The sequence below is a fragment of the Trichosurus vulpecula genome, chromosome 4 (genome assembly GCF_011100635.1).
Source record: "Trichosurus vulpecula isolate mTriVul1 chromosome 4, mTriVul1.pri, whole genome shotgun sequence".
In the NCBI taxonomy this organism is placed as follows: Eukaryota; Metazoa; Chordata; class Mammalia; order Diprotodontia; family Phalangeridae; genus Trichosurus; species Trichosurus vulpecula.
In genome coordinates, this window is record NC_050576.1 from 133,930,799 (window position 1) to 133,946,860 (window position 16,062).

The 16,062-nt window shown below is 38.6% G+C and overlaps 1 protein-coding gene across 1 annotated transcript in view; it reads left to right on the top strand.

The window, feature by feature from the left end:
• The window catches only part of SMYD3 (SET and MYND domain containing 3), a 1,057,397-nt gene that overhangs the window by 251,442 nt on the left and 789,893 nt on the right, over positions 1–16,062 (top strand). Inside the window, exon 5 of the mRNA XM_036758267.1 lies at positions 1,278–1,414. Coding sequence (XP_036614162.1) covers positions 1,278–1,414 — 137 coding nt within the window. The remainder of the gene's footprint in view (positions 1–1,277; positions 1,415–16,062) is intronic.

A 16,062-nucleotide genomic window follows, 5' to 3' on the forward strand; every position in this document is an offset into this window, starting at 1 on the left:
GTGGGCATAGTGGTTCATTATTTGTGTTTTTATTGGGCCCTGCATCAAGGCTGCTTCTCCAAGTCACTGCATCTTGACTTTTGCTTTGAATTTTCTGATGTTTTAATTGATGAGGAGACAAGGTGTTATCACTTATCTCTGTTTCTAGGTCTTTGCTTTGAGGGTGTTGAGCATATTAATTTTTGAGGGAATATAAAGGGGGCTTACCTACCCCATGTATAGTCTTGGATCTATATCTTGCGTGCATCTGTTTATTTACATGTTATTTTCTTCCTTAGAGTGTAAGATCCTTGAAGGTGCTTGTTTTTGCCTTTCTTTGTATTTCCAGTGCTTATCACAGCACCTGGCACATAATGAATTTGATAAATGATTATAGATTGATTGATTGACTGTGTGCGTATGTCTTTATATGACTTTGAAAATGCTGTCCTATATTATACCTATGCATAAGAGGGTATTTCCCTCATAAAATTCAGGAATGTAGTAAGCAAGCAAAAAGATAATGATGTATCTTTATGTGTCTATATAATATTTAGTGAAAATGTTTCTGTCTTGAAATCTCTTGCACAAAACTATTTTTGTTGCAACACATAATCAGAACACATAGATGACGTATAACAGTCACTAATTTGGGTTGGAATTCTTACCATCCCTCAGTCTCGTATAGGGGCAACATCTGAGGGATAATGTCCAGAGAAATGTCCAAGTTGAATTTTGTGGTGCAATAGAAAGAACATTGGATTTGGAAGTAAAACTTCAGTTTGAATTCCAGTCTTGCTACTGACTTTTTATGTAACTCTTTGGAATCTTACTTTTCTCATCTATAAAATGAAAAGTTTGGACTCGATCATTTGTAAGGTCCCTTGCAGCTTTGGATCTATGATTATGATCTAGCTAATGAGTAGATTGGACTAGTTGATCTCTGAGGTCCTTTCAGATCCCGAAACTCTAATTGTTAGGATCCTACAAAAAAAACCAGCTTGACTGATTTTAGATTTAATTTCTTACATTCTCGCATATGTGCATTCATACCTTCTGTTTTTGGATGCCTGTGGGCTTTTGATCACCATCTTGTAGGTGAGATTTGGCAGACTCAAATTGAATAATCCATTTATGATGATTTATAGCTGTCAGGGAACAAAGTGAGATGTATTTGCCCTCTGTCAGAATAAAATCTGGGGCAGAAAATGTCTGCCTGCACAGCTGCCATTTAGATTCTGAAAACTATCCACTGTAACTTCAGTTCATGATTGGTCTATTTCTCGTCTTTTCTCCAGACATTAAGAATCTAAGTGAAGAAAAGAAGGAGGGCCTCAGGCATCTTGCTGTGACATTGCAACTTTACTTGAAAGAGGAGATCCAAGATGCCTCCCAGCTGCCACCTGCCTTTGACATTTTTGAATCCTTTGCGAAAGTAAGTGATGTGTTTGGTATAGACCAAAATAAACATTCTCCTGCCTTGTTTTGATGACTATTCTGGACCCTTATACCTAGAAACCTCTTTGGAAAGTCCATTAGAACAAGGTGCTTTATTTTTCCCTCACCTCCATTTAATGGCTAGGTAGCTTATTGCTGTCTTGGGAAAAGGGCCAATTATCTTTTTTCTGGGTACCAGGGTTCTTGTTGTTAAGTTGATTGTGCTAAATGACCCCGTAGTGGCCTGCACCAACTCCTCTCCAATGACAGCACGGTATTTCCTCTACTTCTCATCACTAGGGTCAAATTAAGCGTCGTTGTTGAGTTGTTTCAGTTGTATCTGACTTTTCATGCCCCCATTTGGGGTTTTCTTGGCAAAGATATTGGAGTGGTTTGCCATTTCCTTCTCCATTTTTTTCATGGGATGGTTGTTTTCCTAAAGACTCCCCTGCCTCAATGTGAAGAATTTCCTTTGAAACCATTACTGATTAAATTGGCATAAGCAGATGCAATAAAAGGCACTTTTTAAAAATAACGTGAAAATATAATGAAGCTTTTGATGTGGAAAAATTATAGATTACAAAAATCCTGTTGGATGGTTCAGGTAATTAAAGCAGAAGATTAAATGCTTGGCTTTTTGGATTGCACATATTCAAGTAAAATGTAAAATCACACATTTGAAGAGGAATTAAGCTTCTCTTTGCTTATTTTTGAGTGTGTTTTCAAAGACGTCCACCTCCCAGGAAGGATGTTGCACTGTGTTCTTATGTCCACCCATTCTAGAGGAGCACAAACGTGGACAGCTGTCTTTTCATAACAGAATTAGCCTTTTCGGAAGATAAATTCGCTATTATCTGATTGTGTTGTCTTAGCATTGAAACTCATTTGTTTTGTAATTTGGTACTGATTTTGAAATTTGAAGAATGACTGTTGGCTTATATCGTCTCTAAGAATATTGGGCATTTCTACTTTTGTCACCTTATTCCTTCTGAGGATTACAGTCAGTAATACCATGTACCTAGTGTGTACTGTTTAGGCTATTAAAGAAGCACTATCCTCAAATCATGTGTCTTGAGTAAGCTAAGCAATCGAAAGAAAGCCATGACCGTGAGATGATCAAAATGTGTCATCCCATGGTATAAGGAACTTCTTCACAAGCCAGTCTGTCTATTCATATTGCCAGACAGTCCAACTTATTGGAAAGCTCACCCTTGGAATGAGTTAAAATCTGCCACCCTATACTTTCTAGTTATTCATTACAGAAAAAAATAATCTCAGTTGTTGGTGAGAGAAAACTCTCTCTCATTGACTGAACAACGAGGTTCAATATGTTTGAGAGCCACCAACCCTTTTGTTATCATCACCACAAAAGAAGGGGTGGGGGGAGTCATTCGGTGTTTTCACGAGGGGATGCGTAATCAGATGTGTGATGATTTCTGCCATAAGTGAGATGATTCGAGAATCTCCTGGGGAAAAGATGGATTTGAGTTTGACAAAAGGAATAGCTTCCAAACAGTTGGAAATGTTCTAAAGTAGAATGTTCTAAAGCCTCAGGAGGTAGTTGGCTCTCCATTCCTTGGGGGCTGGTCTTCCCCGTTTTGAGGCTGGATGGCCACTAGGTAGAGATATTATCCAGGAGATACAGGTTTAATTTTAATAAGATAGAGAACTCTGTCATTATGCAGTATGTGTGCAACAGTTTCTGGATGATGCTTTCACAGGCCAGTTGATTGGTAGTGGAGGACCTCTAGCTTGGCCACCTTTTTCACCCGATCTTTTTCCTGTTGGAGTCATGTTAAAACTGTCATGTAAAATCTCATTCTTTAGATGATCTTGTAGCTAGGGTTGTAAATGCAGTCTTTCCTGTTATTGAGCACCACCTGGTGAAATTTTTACTATGTGTGAAAATTGACTGGAGGGATGGATAGCAACAAGATCATGGTTATTCTGAATTTTCAGAATGTTAAGTGACCTTTTAAGTTTGTAGCATTTGTACTGTTGAAGTTATGAAATCTTAAAACTGTACTAACTTTTGGGCCATGATATGCATGCATGCATACATACATGTATACATACATATAGATGTTTAAGCTTACAAAATACATACTAGACTAATTGAATCCTGATGGTGTTCTTGTTTGTCAACAGTCAGATTGTTTATAGAAACAGTACGGTGAGAGAATTCTGGACTTTCCTTGTCCAGTGATCAAAGGAGGTAATATTTGTTAAGTGCTTAGCACAGTGCCTAGCCTGTAAGTTGGTACTATATGAAAACTTGTTCCCTCCTTTCCTTTTCCCCCAACCACTTTTAGATAACTTTGGAGAAACATTGCCTTTGCACTAACTTGTTGATATTTTGGCTTTTTTGTTGGCCCCTAGGCTTTTGATATATATACACATACACATACACATACATGTATAGTTTTTCATATATGCCTATATATTTAATATTTGGTATCATCCCAAATAGAAAATTTTAAACATCAGAATATTATAGTTAGAAAAAGAGATTCATTCATAATCTTAGAGGACATCTATTATATATACACATACACATACATACAGACACACACACACACACATATATGAACTTCACATACCATATGTTGTGGTGGGTAGAATACTGTACATGGAGTCAGGAAAACTTGGGTTCAAATCTGGCCCTTGTTTGTGTGACTGTGACATCTGAGCTTCAGTTTTCCACATCCATAAAATGGGCATGATACGTGTAGTACCTCTTTCACAGGGCTCAAATAGGTTCAGATATGATAGGGTATGTAAAGAACTTTAAAATGCTGTATAAATGCTGTTGACCATTATTATTAGAAACTCTTGGCATTTCCAGGGACAGTCAGTGCCACGATCAAGCAGGTGTGGATACTCTTCAAAACTACTCAGCAGTTTGGCAGGTTTTCTTCCCTCCCCCCTCCTTCTCTCCCCTCCTTTCCTGCCCCATCCCTCCTTCCCTTCCTTCCTTCCTTCCTTCCTTCCTTCCTTCCTTCCTTCCTTCCTTCCTTCCTTCCTTCCTTCCTTCCTTCCTCCTTCCCTCCCTCCATTCTTCCCTTTCTCCCTCCCTCCCTCCTTTACAATAAGAATATTTGCCATTTCTGGATATGTACCAGGATGCCAAACTACTGAGTCTTTTTGAAGAGTATCCATACCTGCCTAATCATGGCATTGACTGTCCCTTGAAATGCCCAGAGTTTCTAAAGTCATGTTTTATTTTTTCATTTAACAAGCATTTGTTTTCTTGCCCTCTCCCCTTCCTCCCCTCCCCTATGGAAAACAGAACCAGAAAGAAATAAATATGAATAACTAAGAAAAACAAACTCCTGCATTGTCTATGTCGAAAAATGTATGTCTTATTCTATACACTGAATCCATTGCTGCTCTGTCAGGAGCAACCAACCTTTCCATTTTTAGTTCTTCTATACTACAAAAAGAGCTGCTATAAATGTTTTTGTACATTTGGATCCTTTTCCTCTTTCTTTGGTCTCTTTGGGGAGGAGGTCTTGTGATGAGCAATTGTTTAGGCAGGGATGGCTCCAGTCTGTGGTGGACAGAAGTCATTTGCCATTGTCCTAATTCTCAGCCAGCTCTATGAGATGACTGGTAATTCCAGACTAGTTTGGGGGATGATCATTAAGAAATAAAAAAAGTAAAACTCCAGAGAACCCATTGATTAATAAAGTGCTTCTTATGCATGCCTTGGAAAGGGAGGAACTTGTACCTTCTCAAAATGCAAAAAAGGAGGTTATCATATTATATTAAATTGCTGAGACACCTGTATACCAACATATTTGCAACACTGTGTTAATCATTATTTGGTGATAGTTATTAATACTCCAAACTTAATGCCAAAATTGGAAGCAGCAGTAATACGAGCCATAAATAGACATTTAGTACTTTCAGGGCTCTGCAAAATGCTTTTCAACCTCATAGTCCTATGTTTCCTTCCCTGGAAATTTTTGTTAGAAATCTAACATCTGTTTAAAAATTCAACTACTTTTTTCCCTCTCCTAGATTCCCTTCTGAAACTAAATAACAATTTCACTGGTAGAGAGCTATTTTGTGTTTTGAAGGCCCATATGTAACTTCTGGAGGTTACTGTTCTGAAATCAACTTCTTCCAGGTATTTGTTGAAATTGACTTCACAGTTCATACTGTAGATGTAAGAAATTTGAAATTGAGGATCATAGAAGACATCTAGTACATGGTATTTATGTTTCATTTTCAATCACAATTTCTTAGTCAAAAAATATACCTTTGATGGAGTTGGTAGAGAAACGAAGAATGTGTCAAAATCAACACTTGCTTACTCTCTTCTTCCTCCACCTTGGAAAAGGACTTTGATTTAGAAGTTTGGTAGCAATGTGAGTTACTGGAAATAGATCTTTAAAAGAAGGCCTAGTTTTTTCTTTTAGCCATATTGATTTTTAAATATTATGTTAAATCAGAATTACACACTGACTGGTTGAGTTCTGTTAACACATCTTAAATGCATCCAAAGCCGATAGACATAGGATGTTAATAAATCACCTTCCCTGAGACTTGCTCTGACTCCTGTGTTTATGAAAGCATAAATCAACAGGGAAGAAAAATGACCAAATTAAACCTACTCTAAGGATCCCTACTATTCTTAGGAAAATGCACCTGAGCATCTAGCAAAGGCAAAACTAATTATGAATCATATTCATTTTTGACCTTTTTATTTTGCTTCATCCATTCTCTTTTAAATTGGAGCCTGCGGTTTTGTTCTGGGTGTCCCATTCCCTCAATATGGTGAGTGGCTTCATTTGTTAGAAGAATATCACCTTTGTCATTGTTCCAGAAGGTCAATGAGTGCATCCGTTGGTCCCCTGCAGGGCTTCAGGTTCACACAGGACCAGATTTTAGAGTCTCTTTGCCGATGAGCTCAGTTTGATTTCATGGCTGCAGCCCTGTACAAAGTAGTAAAGGAAACAAGCTTTTGAATTAGTAAAATGATGAATTATCTAATTACAAAGTTGATGTGAAATGACAGTATGATAACTTTGACTGCATTACTAAATGATCCCAGTGCCTGATCAGATGTGCCTGGGCTCCATTAAGGAAAATACACCATTAAATATTTAGGACTGAAAGCAAGCTGACACACCAGGATAGCTAACCTCTGATTGCTGGTGTGTGCAGGGGAGGTGGGGAGGTGGCAGCTAGATGAGACCTCTCTGGTGTGTGCTGAGCAGTTGCTAGAGCATTTAGCTGCCAGGATGACACCGTTCCCTGGTTTTAAGTAAAGCAGGAGAAAAGCCAAGATGCTCAAATGCACAGAGATCCTGGCATTCTAATTATGAAGTGCTGATGCCAGTATGATGTATGTGGTCTATGTTTTTTCCATTATTACTGACAACAAATTAATTCTCTGAAAGGATTCCTTTAGGCAGATGATCTTGAGGACATTATTTAGCATTCAAGAACTGACAGTGGTTTCCTAAACTTTTGAAGAAAGCCTTGGCTTTTGAAGTACATGATAAGAATTTTTTTTTTATTATGAGGTATAACCTTGTATATTTTGATATTGATATTTAGGTATGAAATTGACACATAACCTCTGAGAAATTTGTATATCTAGTTCAGAATTAGAGAAATAATAAGTATAATAACAGTAATAATAATAAATAGCTAGCATTTATGTACCGCTTTAAGGTTTTACAAAGTACTTTACAAATATTCTTATTTTCTCTTCACAACAGTCTTGTGAGGTAGCTGCTATTATTATCCCCACTTATATAACAGAAATTGAGGCATTCAGAGGTTAAGTGACTTGCCTAGGGTCACATAGGTGGCAAAAATCTGATGTAGCATTTGAACTCAGATCTTTCACCTGGACTCCAGGTTCAGTGCCCTACCCACTGTATCTAGGCAACCAATTCCCAATTAACTGTTAAAGGAGGGAAGAACAATTAGCAAATTCTCGTTGAGTATTTTTGTTAATGCCTTTGTTCTAAAGACTACTTTAATCCAGTAATCAACAAGCATTTGTATTAGGCACTGTGCTAAACCTACTAGGAATACAAAGAAAAAAAGTGAAAATAGTCCTTGACCTTTCAGAGTTACATTTTCACAGAGGAGATAGTATTCGCATAAATAGATACATACAAGATACACACAGAGTAGATAGAAAGTAACCTTAGAGGATTATCTTATTTATTTAAGGCTTTCTGCTCTAATTAGAACTGCTACCACACAAGGGCTCTTATTGACTTTGTTTTCCTGTTTTAAAATTCCAACATACTTGTGAAATACAAACATTTTATTTAGTAAATATCTGAAGTTGTTGTTCTTGAGTTGTGTCTTTGTGACCTCATTTGAGATTTTCTTAGCAAAGATACTGCAGTGGTTTGCTATTTCCTTCTCCCGCTCATTGTACTGATGAGGGAATTGAGGCAAAGAAGGTTAAGTGACTTACCTAGGGTCACAGAGCCAGTAAGTATCTTCGGCTAGATTTGAACTCATGAAGATGAGTCTTTCTGATTCCAAGCCCAATGCTCTATCTGCTGTTCCACCTAGCTGCCAACAGAAAAGGTCAGAAACCCTCGATTAAATAGACTTTAAAGTAGAAACAAGTCATTTTTCTAATTGTTCTTCTATGGTATTGACATTTGTTTGTGTTTGGTGTGTTGTGGAATTTAAGTGGTAGGATATCAACATGTGGCTGTCGTAGGTATAGAGTTCCTTCAGATTCTTCGTATCTATTAATGACATAATATATATAGACGTTCTCTACTCTCTCCCTCTCCTCTCTCCTCTCCTCTCTCTCTCTCTCTCTCTCTCCCTCCTCTCTCCTCTCTCCCTCCCTCCTCCCCTCTCTCTCTCTCTTCTCCTATCTCGGCCTCCCCTCCCTTCCCTAAACTTCTCTCTCTCCCCTTCCCTCCCTTCCCTCCTCTCTCTCTCTCTACTCTCTCTCTCTCTCTCTATCATCTCTTTCCTCTGCTCTTTCTCTCTCCTCTCTCTCTCTCTCAATATTGATTAGTATTGTTGAAAGTACTGTAAATCTTGATCACGAACCTGAGTTTGGCTTTGAAGTCCTGTTCGCTACGGGACTGGCAATTATATCCCCTCCTTTATAGATTGAGAAAATTGAGGCATTCAGAGGCTGAGTGACTTTCCCAGGATCAAATAGCTGGTGTAAAGTCCTGGATTCGAATTTAGACTTTTCTCTCTTGACCTGGCGCCCCACCTACCTGCCCACCTATGCGAACTTAAAGAAATCCCGTCCCCTTTTTGTGCCACAATTTTCTTATCTGTAAGATGGATCAGGTGATCCTTTATCTCTAGGATCATATATAAAATGCTTGATAGGGTCAGGACTGCTTAACTTTCTCTATATAGCCATGGCTTAGTAGAGTGCCTGCATGTAGTAAGTGCACAACTAATACTTGTTGACTAACTGGCTGATGAGAGGCTGTGGGCCACATTCTCTCAGAACTACCTCCTCTTTTGCTGTCCCTGGCTGTGTACTGGTTGACGGTATCCAAATGGGATAGGCTGTCCTCTGTACCCAATGTCTTGCCACCTGGGATTAGCAAGGGATGTAGCTGGTGTGCTGGCTTGAGGGAGGATCCTCAGGCTTTCCTCCACTTCAAATGAGTTTTCCTTGGCTTGGCCTGATTCCTTTCCTGGCAACCTCCTTGTGGTAGTTTCCCAGGCTCTCCACCCCAGAATATGTCCAAGAGTTTCTGTCTCCTTTGCTCCCTTCTGTCGCCCTGGTTCTCTCCTTCCTGGGGGCTTAGGGCTCTGAGTAATTGCACTCGGATACCTCAGAAATAGATCTAACTTATAAAACCAATTCTCTATAGCTGGACATCACATTGATACTTCTTTTTTTTCAAAAAGAAGATGTAAACTTTGGTTGCAGCAATAATGGCCCTGAGAGCAAAAGAGTTATTCAGTCTTTTCTTTCCTATCAAGGTTGCATCTAAACAACTAGTCAGAAAACTATCTATGTTTCTAAAACTATTGAGGAAAGGATCCCTGATCATACAGTGCATTTAGCCAAGAAGTTCTGCTTAATGTCTAATTCAAATCCTTTATTTCTATACATTCATCAATCACTAAAATTCATTAAGTGCTTTCTCTGTGCAAGGCACTGTCCTAGATGAGAGAGACAGAGAGAGGAAAAGAGGGAGGGAGAAAGCAGGGAAAGAGGAGAGGGAAAGAGGGAGGGAGAGAGGGTAGGTGGGAGGGAGGGACAGAGGGAGAGAGAGAGAGAGAGAGAGAGAGAGAGAGAGAGAGAGAGAGAGAGAGAGAGAGAGAGAGAGAGAGAGAGAGAAAGAGAGAGAACAAAAAGAAATAGCCCCTGAATTCAAAGAAATTCTTGTCTGTCAGGGTAGATATCGTGTGTATCCATCCATCCTCCGTCCATCCATCCATCCATCCATCCATCTATCTATCCATCCAAAAAACATTTTTCCAGGCCTATGTATAATGCTTTGCCATAGGCACTAGAGCAGATCCAAGTATGCATGCATGTGTGTATATATAAATGGCTCCTGCCCACAAAGAACTAACGTAGACACGTTGCAGTTTAACTGCATTAATTAATATTAATAATTAATTAATAGTCTTTTATGACAGAAAACATCTTGTATATCCTACAGAGACAGTATAGCTTAGGGAATAGACAACTGACCTAGAAGGAGGAAGGCCTGGATGCAAGCCCCATCTGTAGGAGGCAGTGGCTATATAGCCTTGGCTCAGGTGCTGACCTGCACATTCAGAGGATGTTTTCTCACCTGGAGGGTTCCTTATACCGGTGAAGTCACAGATCCCTTTTAAACTGTAAAGTGCTATGAGTATATGAGCCATTCTGTAGTATCCCTTTTAGTCCTATCTTCTGGGGAGGTTTGTTTTTTTTAATTTAAAATTCTTTGCCACTTCAATGCTAACAAGATCACTGGAAAACAGCAATATCCATGTATCATAGAGGACCCAGGGCAGTTAGCTTAGAGGCAGACTTCTTAGCTGTCAGAGCTCCAACTGCAGCTGTTTAAGCGCTTGATGGAGGCTCAATAAATAATTATTGAATTGTGCGCTTAATAGAGATTTGAATATATTTCTGCCCTGCCCCTAGATGTTGATAACTTGATCTCTGTGAGGTATCTGTAAAGCACTTAAGGTAGTCATGGCATAGTAGGTGTTTAAAGATGCTTGTTCCTCTTCTTTGAAGGTTTAACTTTTGGTTTTTATGAGTAGTGCTACAGATGACACTATGTAGGTAATAGCGTAGCGGTCCTACTGGGTGCAGGTATTAATGAAAAGAATGAGTTGGCACGTTCCGAGTGAATGCTGACCTCAGGAAAAATGGTGATTAGGTGAGTTTTGTCTTAGGTGGCCACAGTATCTTAGTTCTTTGCCCTGTTAGTCTGTTAAGGCACTTCCTCATCTCTTCTTCAGGTGCTCAGTGCCTTCATGTTCTCAATCTGGAAGTGCTAAAGGCTGATAATTGTTGAATGAATGAATAAAAAACACTCACTGTAAGCCACATGGTGTGCTGAGTGTTGAACATTCAGTTACCCCTACTATAGCATCGCAGGGATATTAGTCAAGAAGGGACAGTCAGTTTATTTTTCTTGCTCTTATTTTCCTCACCTGTGAAATGAGAGGGTTGAGCTAGATTATCTCATGTCTCTTCCAGGCATAAAATTCTATTATCCTATGATAAGATGGCCTTAGAATTTTCCCCAAAGGAGAGAAATGTGACTTATTATTTAAAATATCATACCACTCCACAGTGACATTTCTGTTGTAAATCCTAATTTTACCAACTGGTTGGCATTTAAATAGTAATCACTGAAACACAGACTTTCTGCTTGGTTCCCGTCGGGCTTAACTAGAAGCAATGGGTGGAAGAGAAGTAGATTTAGCTTTGATGTAAGGAAAAAGGGAAAACTTCAACAACCAGAATGTTCCCAAAGTGGAATGAGCTGCACCTTGAGCTAGAGGGCTGCCCCTCATTAGAGGTACTGGGAATTCAACCCAGGCCTTCATTCAGAGGTCACTTGTCCAGTAAATTATAGAATGGATTCATTGTTCAGGTATAGGTTCGCCTGGATGGCTACTGAGGTCCTCCCAGCTCTAGAGTTATTACCTATGATCTTTAAATTGATAATAACCCAGGAAAAGAATGTTAGTCACAATCAAACATAGCCTGAGAACTAAAAAAAAAAAATAGATTTGAAAAGGTTTCAGAGAAATTATGTCCTATTTCCCTTGTTACCTACTGAATTAAGATCAGATTTCTTAGCCCATCACTCAAGGCCTTCTACAATTTGGCACCACTGTAAACTTTACCCATGTAATCAATGCTCCATCCAGACTGTATTCAAAAGATTAAAGATAAAGGAATTAAGCTCCCATGTAGAATTTCCCAGAGAAGAGGTGAAATGATATTTTTGGGAGGCAGGCAGGGAGGAACTCCTTCCTAGTGCCTTTAAGATCACTTGATTGAGGATATCACTCATTTTGCTCATTTATAGGAAGGACCCTGGGTAAGTCACTTAACCCCATTTGCCTCACTTTTCTTATCTTTAAAATGAGCTGGAGAAAGAAATGGCAAACCACTCCAGTATCTTTGCCAAGAAGACCCCAAATAGGGTCATGAAGAGTTGAACACAGCTGGAAGGACTGAAACGACAACAAAGGGAAGACCTTGATTGTTACACCCCATGCACTATAAGTTGACTAGATATACATGAGCTCCACAGTGATTTTGAAAAAGGTGAAAGCTGCTGGACCTCACTTCAGTGCCGGACACCAGTAGCAAATTTATTTTGCTTTGATAGATGGGAAAAGAGAATTGATGTGCCCAGGTCATATTGTGTGATGGAGTAGACATTGGTCCCTTGAGACCACTGTGATTCTTTGATCTCTATATCATTCTACATTTAAAAGTATAAAAAAGGCAGAGGGAAAAAAGTTTATGATACATCTGGCATCTTCCTTGTATTTTTCTCCCAGATTTTGCTTTTCTTCCCTTCTGTACCGTGTGATTGATTTATCACTTTTTGGAAGTTAAAAACAAGGGTTTTAGCTGTACTAAGCAAAGTTTAATTACATTTTCAGGAGGAAAATAATAACCCCTGGTGAGCAAGAAATGACAGCCATGGCTTTTGTGTCTTCAATTTGCGTCAAGTGACTACTAAATATGAACTTCCTACTGAGAGTGACTGGTTGGTAGAATAAGGGTATTCTCATTCTAGTTCCCCTCTATATGCTAACCCTGCTCCCCCTTTATCAGCCAGTCACACTTATCAGCCTCTGGAACTTGCTAATTATTTTTAAATTGCAATGCTTTTCATCTGAGAGAAGGTGGGAAACATTTGCACATGGATAGGGCAGTGGTTTGGGTTGCTGGCTCACTTGGTCAAGTGCTTACTATGTGCCAGGTACTGTGCTAAGCTTAGGGAATACAAATATATGCAGAAAGAACTGCAATCCCTGCCCTCCAAGAGCTTACATTCCCCCCTCCCCATAGTTTTATTTTTTTCAATTACACATAAAGATAGTTTTCAACATTCATTTTATAAGATTTTGAATTCCAAATTTTTTCTCACTCCCTCCCTCCCTTTTCCCTCCCGAAGATGGCAAGCAATCAGATATAGGCTATACCTGTACAGTTATAGTAAGCATATTTCCACATTAGTCATGTTGTGAAAGAAGAATCAGAACATGAGAAAGAAAAAAAGAGAAAATAGAATGCTTTTATCTGCATCTAGATTTAGACCCCATAGTTTTTTCTTTGGATGTGGTTAGCATTTTCCATTATGGGTCATTTGAAATTGTCTTAGATCATTGTATTGCTGAGAAGAGCTAAGTCTATCAAAGTTGATCATTGTACAGTGCTGCTTTTACTGTGTTCAATGTTTGCCTGGGTCTGCTCACTTCATTCAGCATCAGTTCATGTGAGTCTTTCCAGGTTTTTCTGAAATCTGACTATTCATCATTTCTTATAGCACAATAGTATTCTGTTACATTCATAGACCACAACTTGTTCAGTTTATTCCCCAATTCAGCACTTAAACTGTGAATGTCAACACCATAGGTCCCAACCCACACTTTAAGAGCACTAATATGGGTTTGAGTGGAAAAAGTTTAAGAAGCCCTGTCCAAATTGATGGGCATCCCTCAATTTCCAATTGTCACCACAAAAAAAACTGCTATAAATATTTTTGTACATATGGATCCTTTCTACTTTTTATGATCTCTTTGGGATATAGACCTAGTAGTGGTATTATTCTTTGGGCAGATCCCAAATTGTTCTCCAGAATGGTTGGATCAGTTCCAACTCCACCAACAATGCATCAGTGTCAGGAGCTTACATTCTGATAGTGGAATAAAAGGAAACTGAAAGGAGAGAATAGTACTGACCCTGAGGCATGGTAGAGAAAGTCCAGAGTACAGCGTGGAGAGAGATGCGGAGCCCAGGCATTTTCCTTAAATAGAGATGGATGGTTTCCAGTTCTTTTTGCCCATGTTGTGATGGCATGTTTTATTAAGAAATTTCTTTGCGGGACACCTGAAGGCTTTTTTTTAAAAAAATATTTTGGTGGATAGGGTCACATTTGGTTTTATTTTTAAGGGACAGGGTAGCCTGATAGCTACAAATCATATAGTTTTTAAAGAGAATAGCTCTGAGATTTAAAAAAAAATTAACAGGTCACTCCAAGTGTATAAGAACAAGCTAAACAAAATCCATGAAAGAGCAAGGAATTGAGAAGAAATCTGCATCTCTTTTTAGATTATGGTAAATTGCATGAAGTTCAGCAGGTGAGTTGATGCTTCATAATCATATAGAGCTCCCTATTAGCCTAAAGTTCTGCCAGGGAATCAGGAGTCACCATATAAATTATGCATTTGAATCTAGGGGTGAGTACTCACACAGAGCTTGCTCTCTCTGCACAGCTGGAAATGGAGAATTTGCCAAGAGAATACTCTTCAATTAATTTAAACTAAAGTAAAAATATTGAATCTTTTTAGAGGGTACATTATATTAAAGAGCCACTGGTGCTGTCAATTTCCTTTCTGCAACATAAAATAGTTTGCTGTGTTTCATCAAGAATCTTCTAATTCAGCACTAAAATATAGTAGAGCAGGAATGCATTATTAGTTCAGTAAGGATCATGCCACAAATTAATTGCTTGAAACAAAAATCAAAAAAGATACATTCTATTTTAATGCTTTTTAGAATAAGCTAGTGATTTAGGGTTGAGAGCTGGTAGGGACCTTAGACATCCTCAGTGCACATTTGACAGGTGAAGAGACCAAGGGGTAGAAGTGACTTGTCCAAGTTAATAAGAGTAGCAAAAACAGAGCTATAACTAGGGCAGGATAATCAGGTATTTCTTTGAGAGTGCAGAAGTTCAGTGGGTGCTGGCAACATTTAAAATCCTTGAGAAGCATAGAAACAAATAAACTTATCACTTAGCAAGAAAAGTCTTTTTTTCTTTAAAGAGTCTACCAGAGAGTTTATTGCTGCACCTTAAATGAACTCTTCCATAGTCCTTTGTCTCTATCCCACCCTCAACAGCATTTGAAGATGTGTTGTGTGTTGCTGACCTTAGATCCATTTTGTGTTACTTGTCCCAGATTAAAAAAAAATGAGAGTAATATGTCTGAGCAGATCCCAGGTCCTTCCACTTCAAGCGCTCTTTCTCTCCTGATACTACTGATGACGATAATGATATTATCTAACATTTGCATAACACTTACTATGTGCCAAGCATCCTACTAAGCACTTCAAAAATATTCTCATTTCATCCTCATAGCAGCCCTGCCAGATAGGGGCTGTTATTATCTCCATTTTACAGATGAGGAAACTGAGGCAAACAGGTGAAGTGACATGCCTGAAGTCACTATGTGTCAGAGACAGGGCTAGAACACATGGTCATCCCAACAGTCACTAAATATTTGTCTTTGTAACATTGATGTGAATGAAAACAATAAATATGTTAAAACGCTAATGGACTTGGGTATAGTGATACCTTTAAGGTAGGCATCAGGAATTTCAGTATTATTTGGAAAGGTACATAATTTGGCTGAGTGACATTGAACAATAAACAAATCTATGGAATTAGTAATGAGGGAATTTGGTTTGATGACTGTGTGTGTGTGTGTGCGTGCACACGTGCCATAATTCATCCCTCCCCACTTCTTTGGTAAACATCCCTGTTTTTGTCCAGTTGATATACTATAAAATTATCATTTTACACACAAATACAATTAGAATATTCTAAGTAATTTTCAGGACCAACTTTTTCAAGTTTAGTAACTCTTTTAATGAATGTTTTTACACATTCTCTTGTATATATTCCTCTTTTTCACAGGGCCTGCAGTTTATGACACATTCTGTGGCTTATGAGCAGAATTTGTTGGGTAACATCTTTTAAGGACAAAAACTACTGAATTATAGAGGAGGCAATTCATTTCTTGGAAACCAAACTGAGGAAATGACAGAATGACAGAGGTGTAGCAAATCTCAATGAGAAATGGAGTCTTTAGAACTGGGAATTTTGTCCCTGTGGAGTTATTTACTTGTTTCTTTGGTTAGGTTCCCTGACATTTAGAAACAATAATAAATGCATTGGGCCTCTACTCTGGACTTTTCCA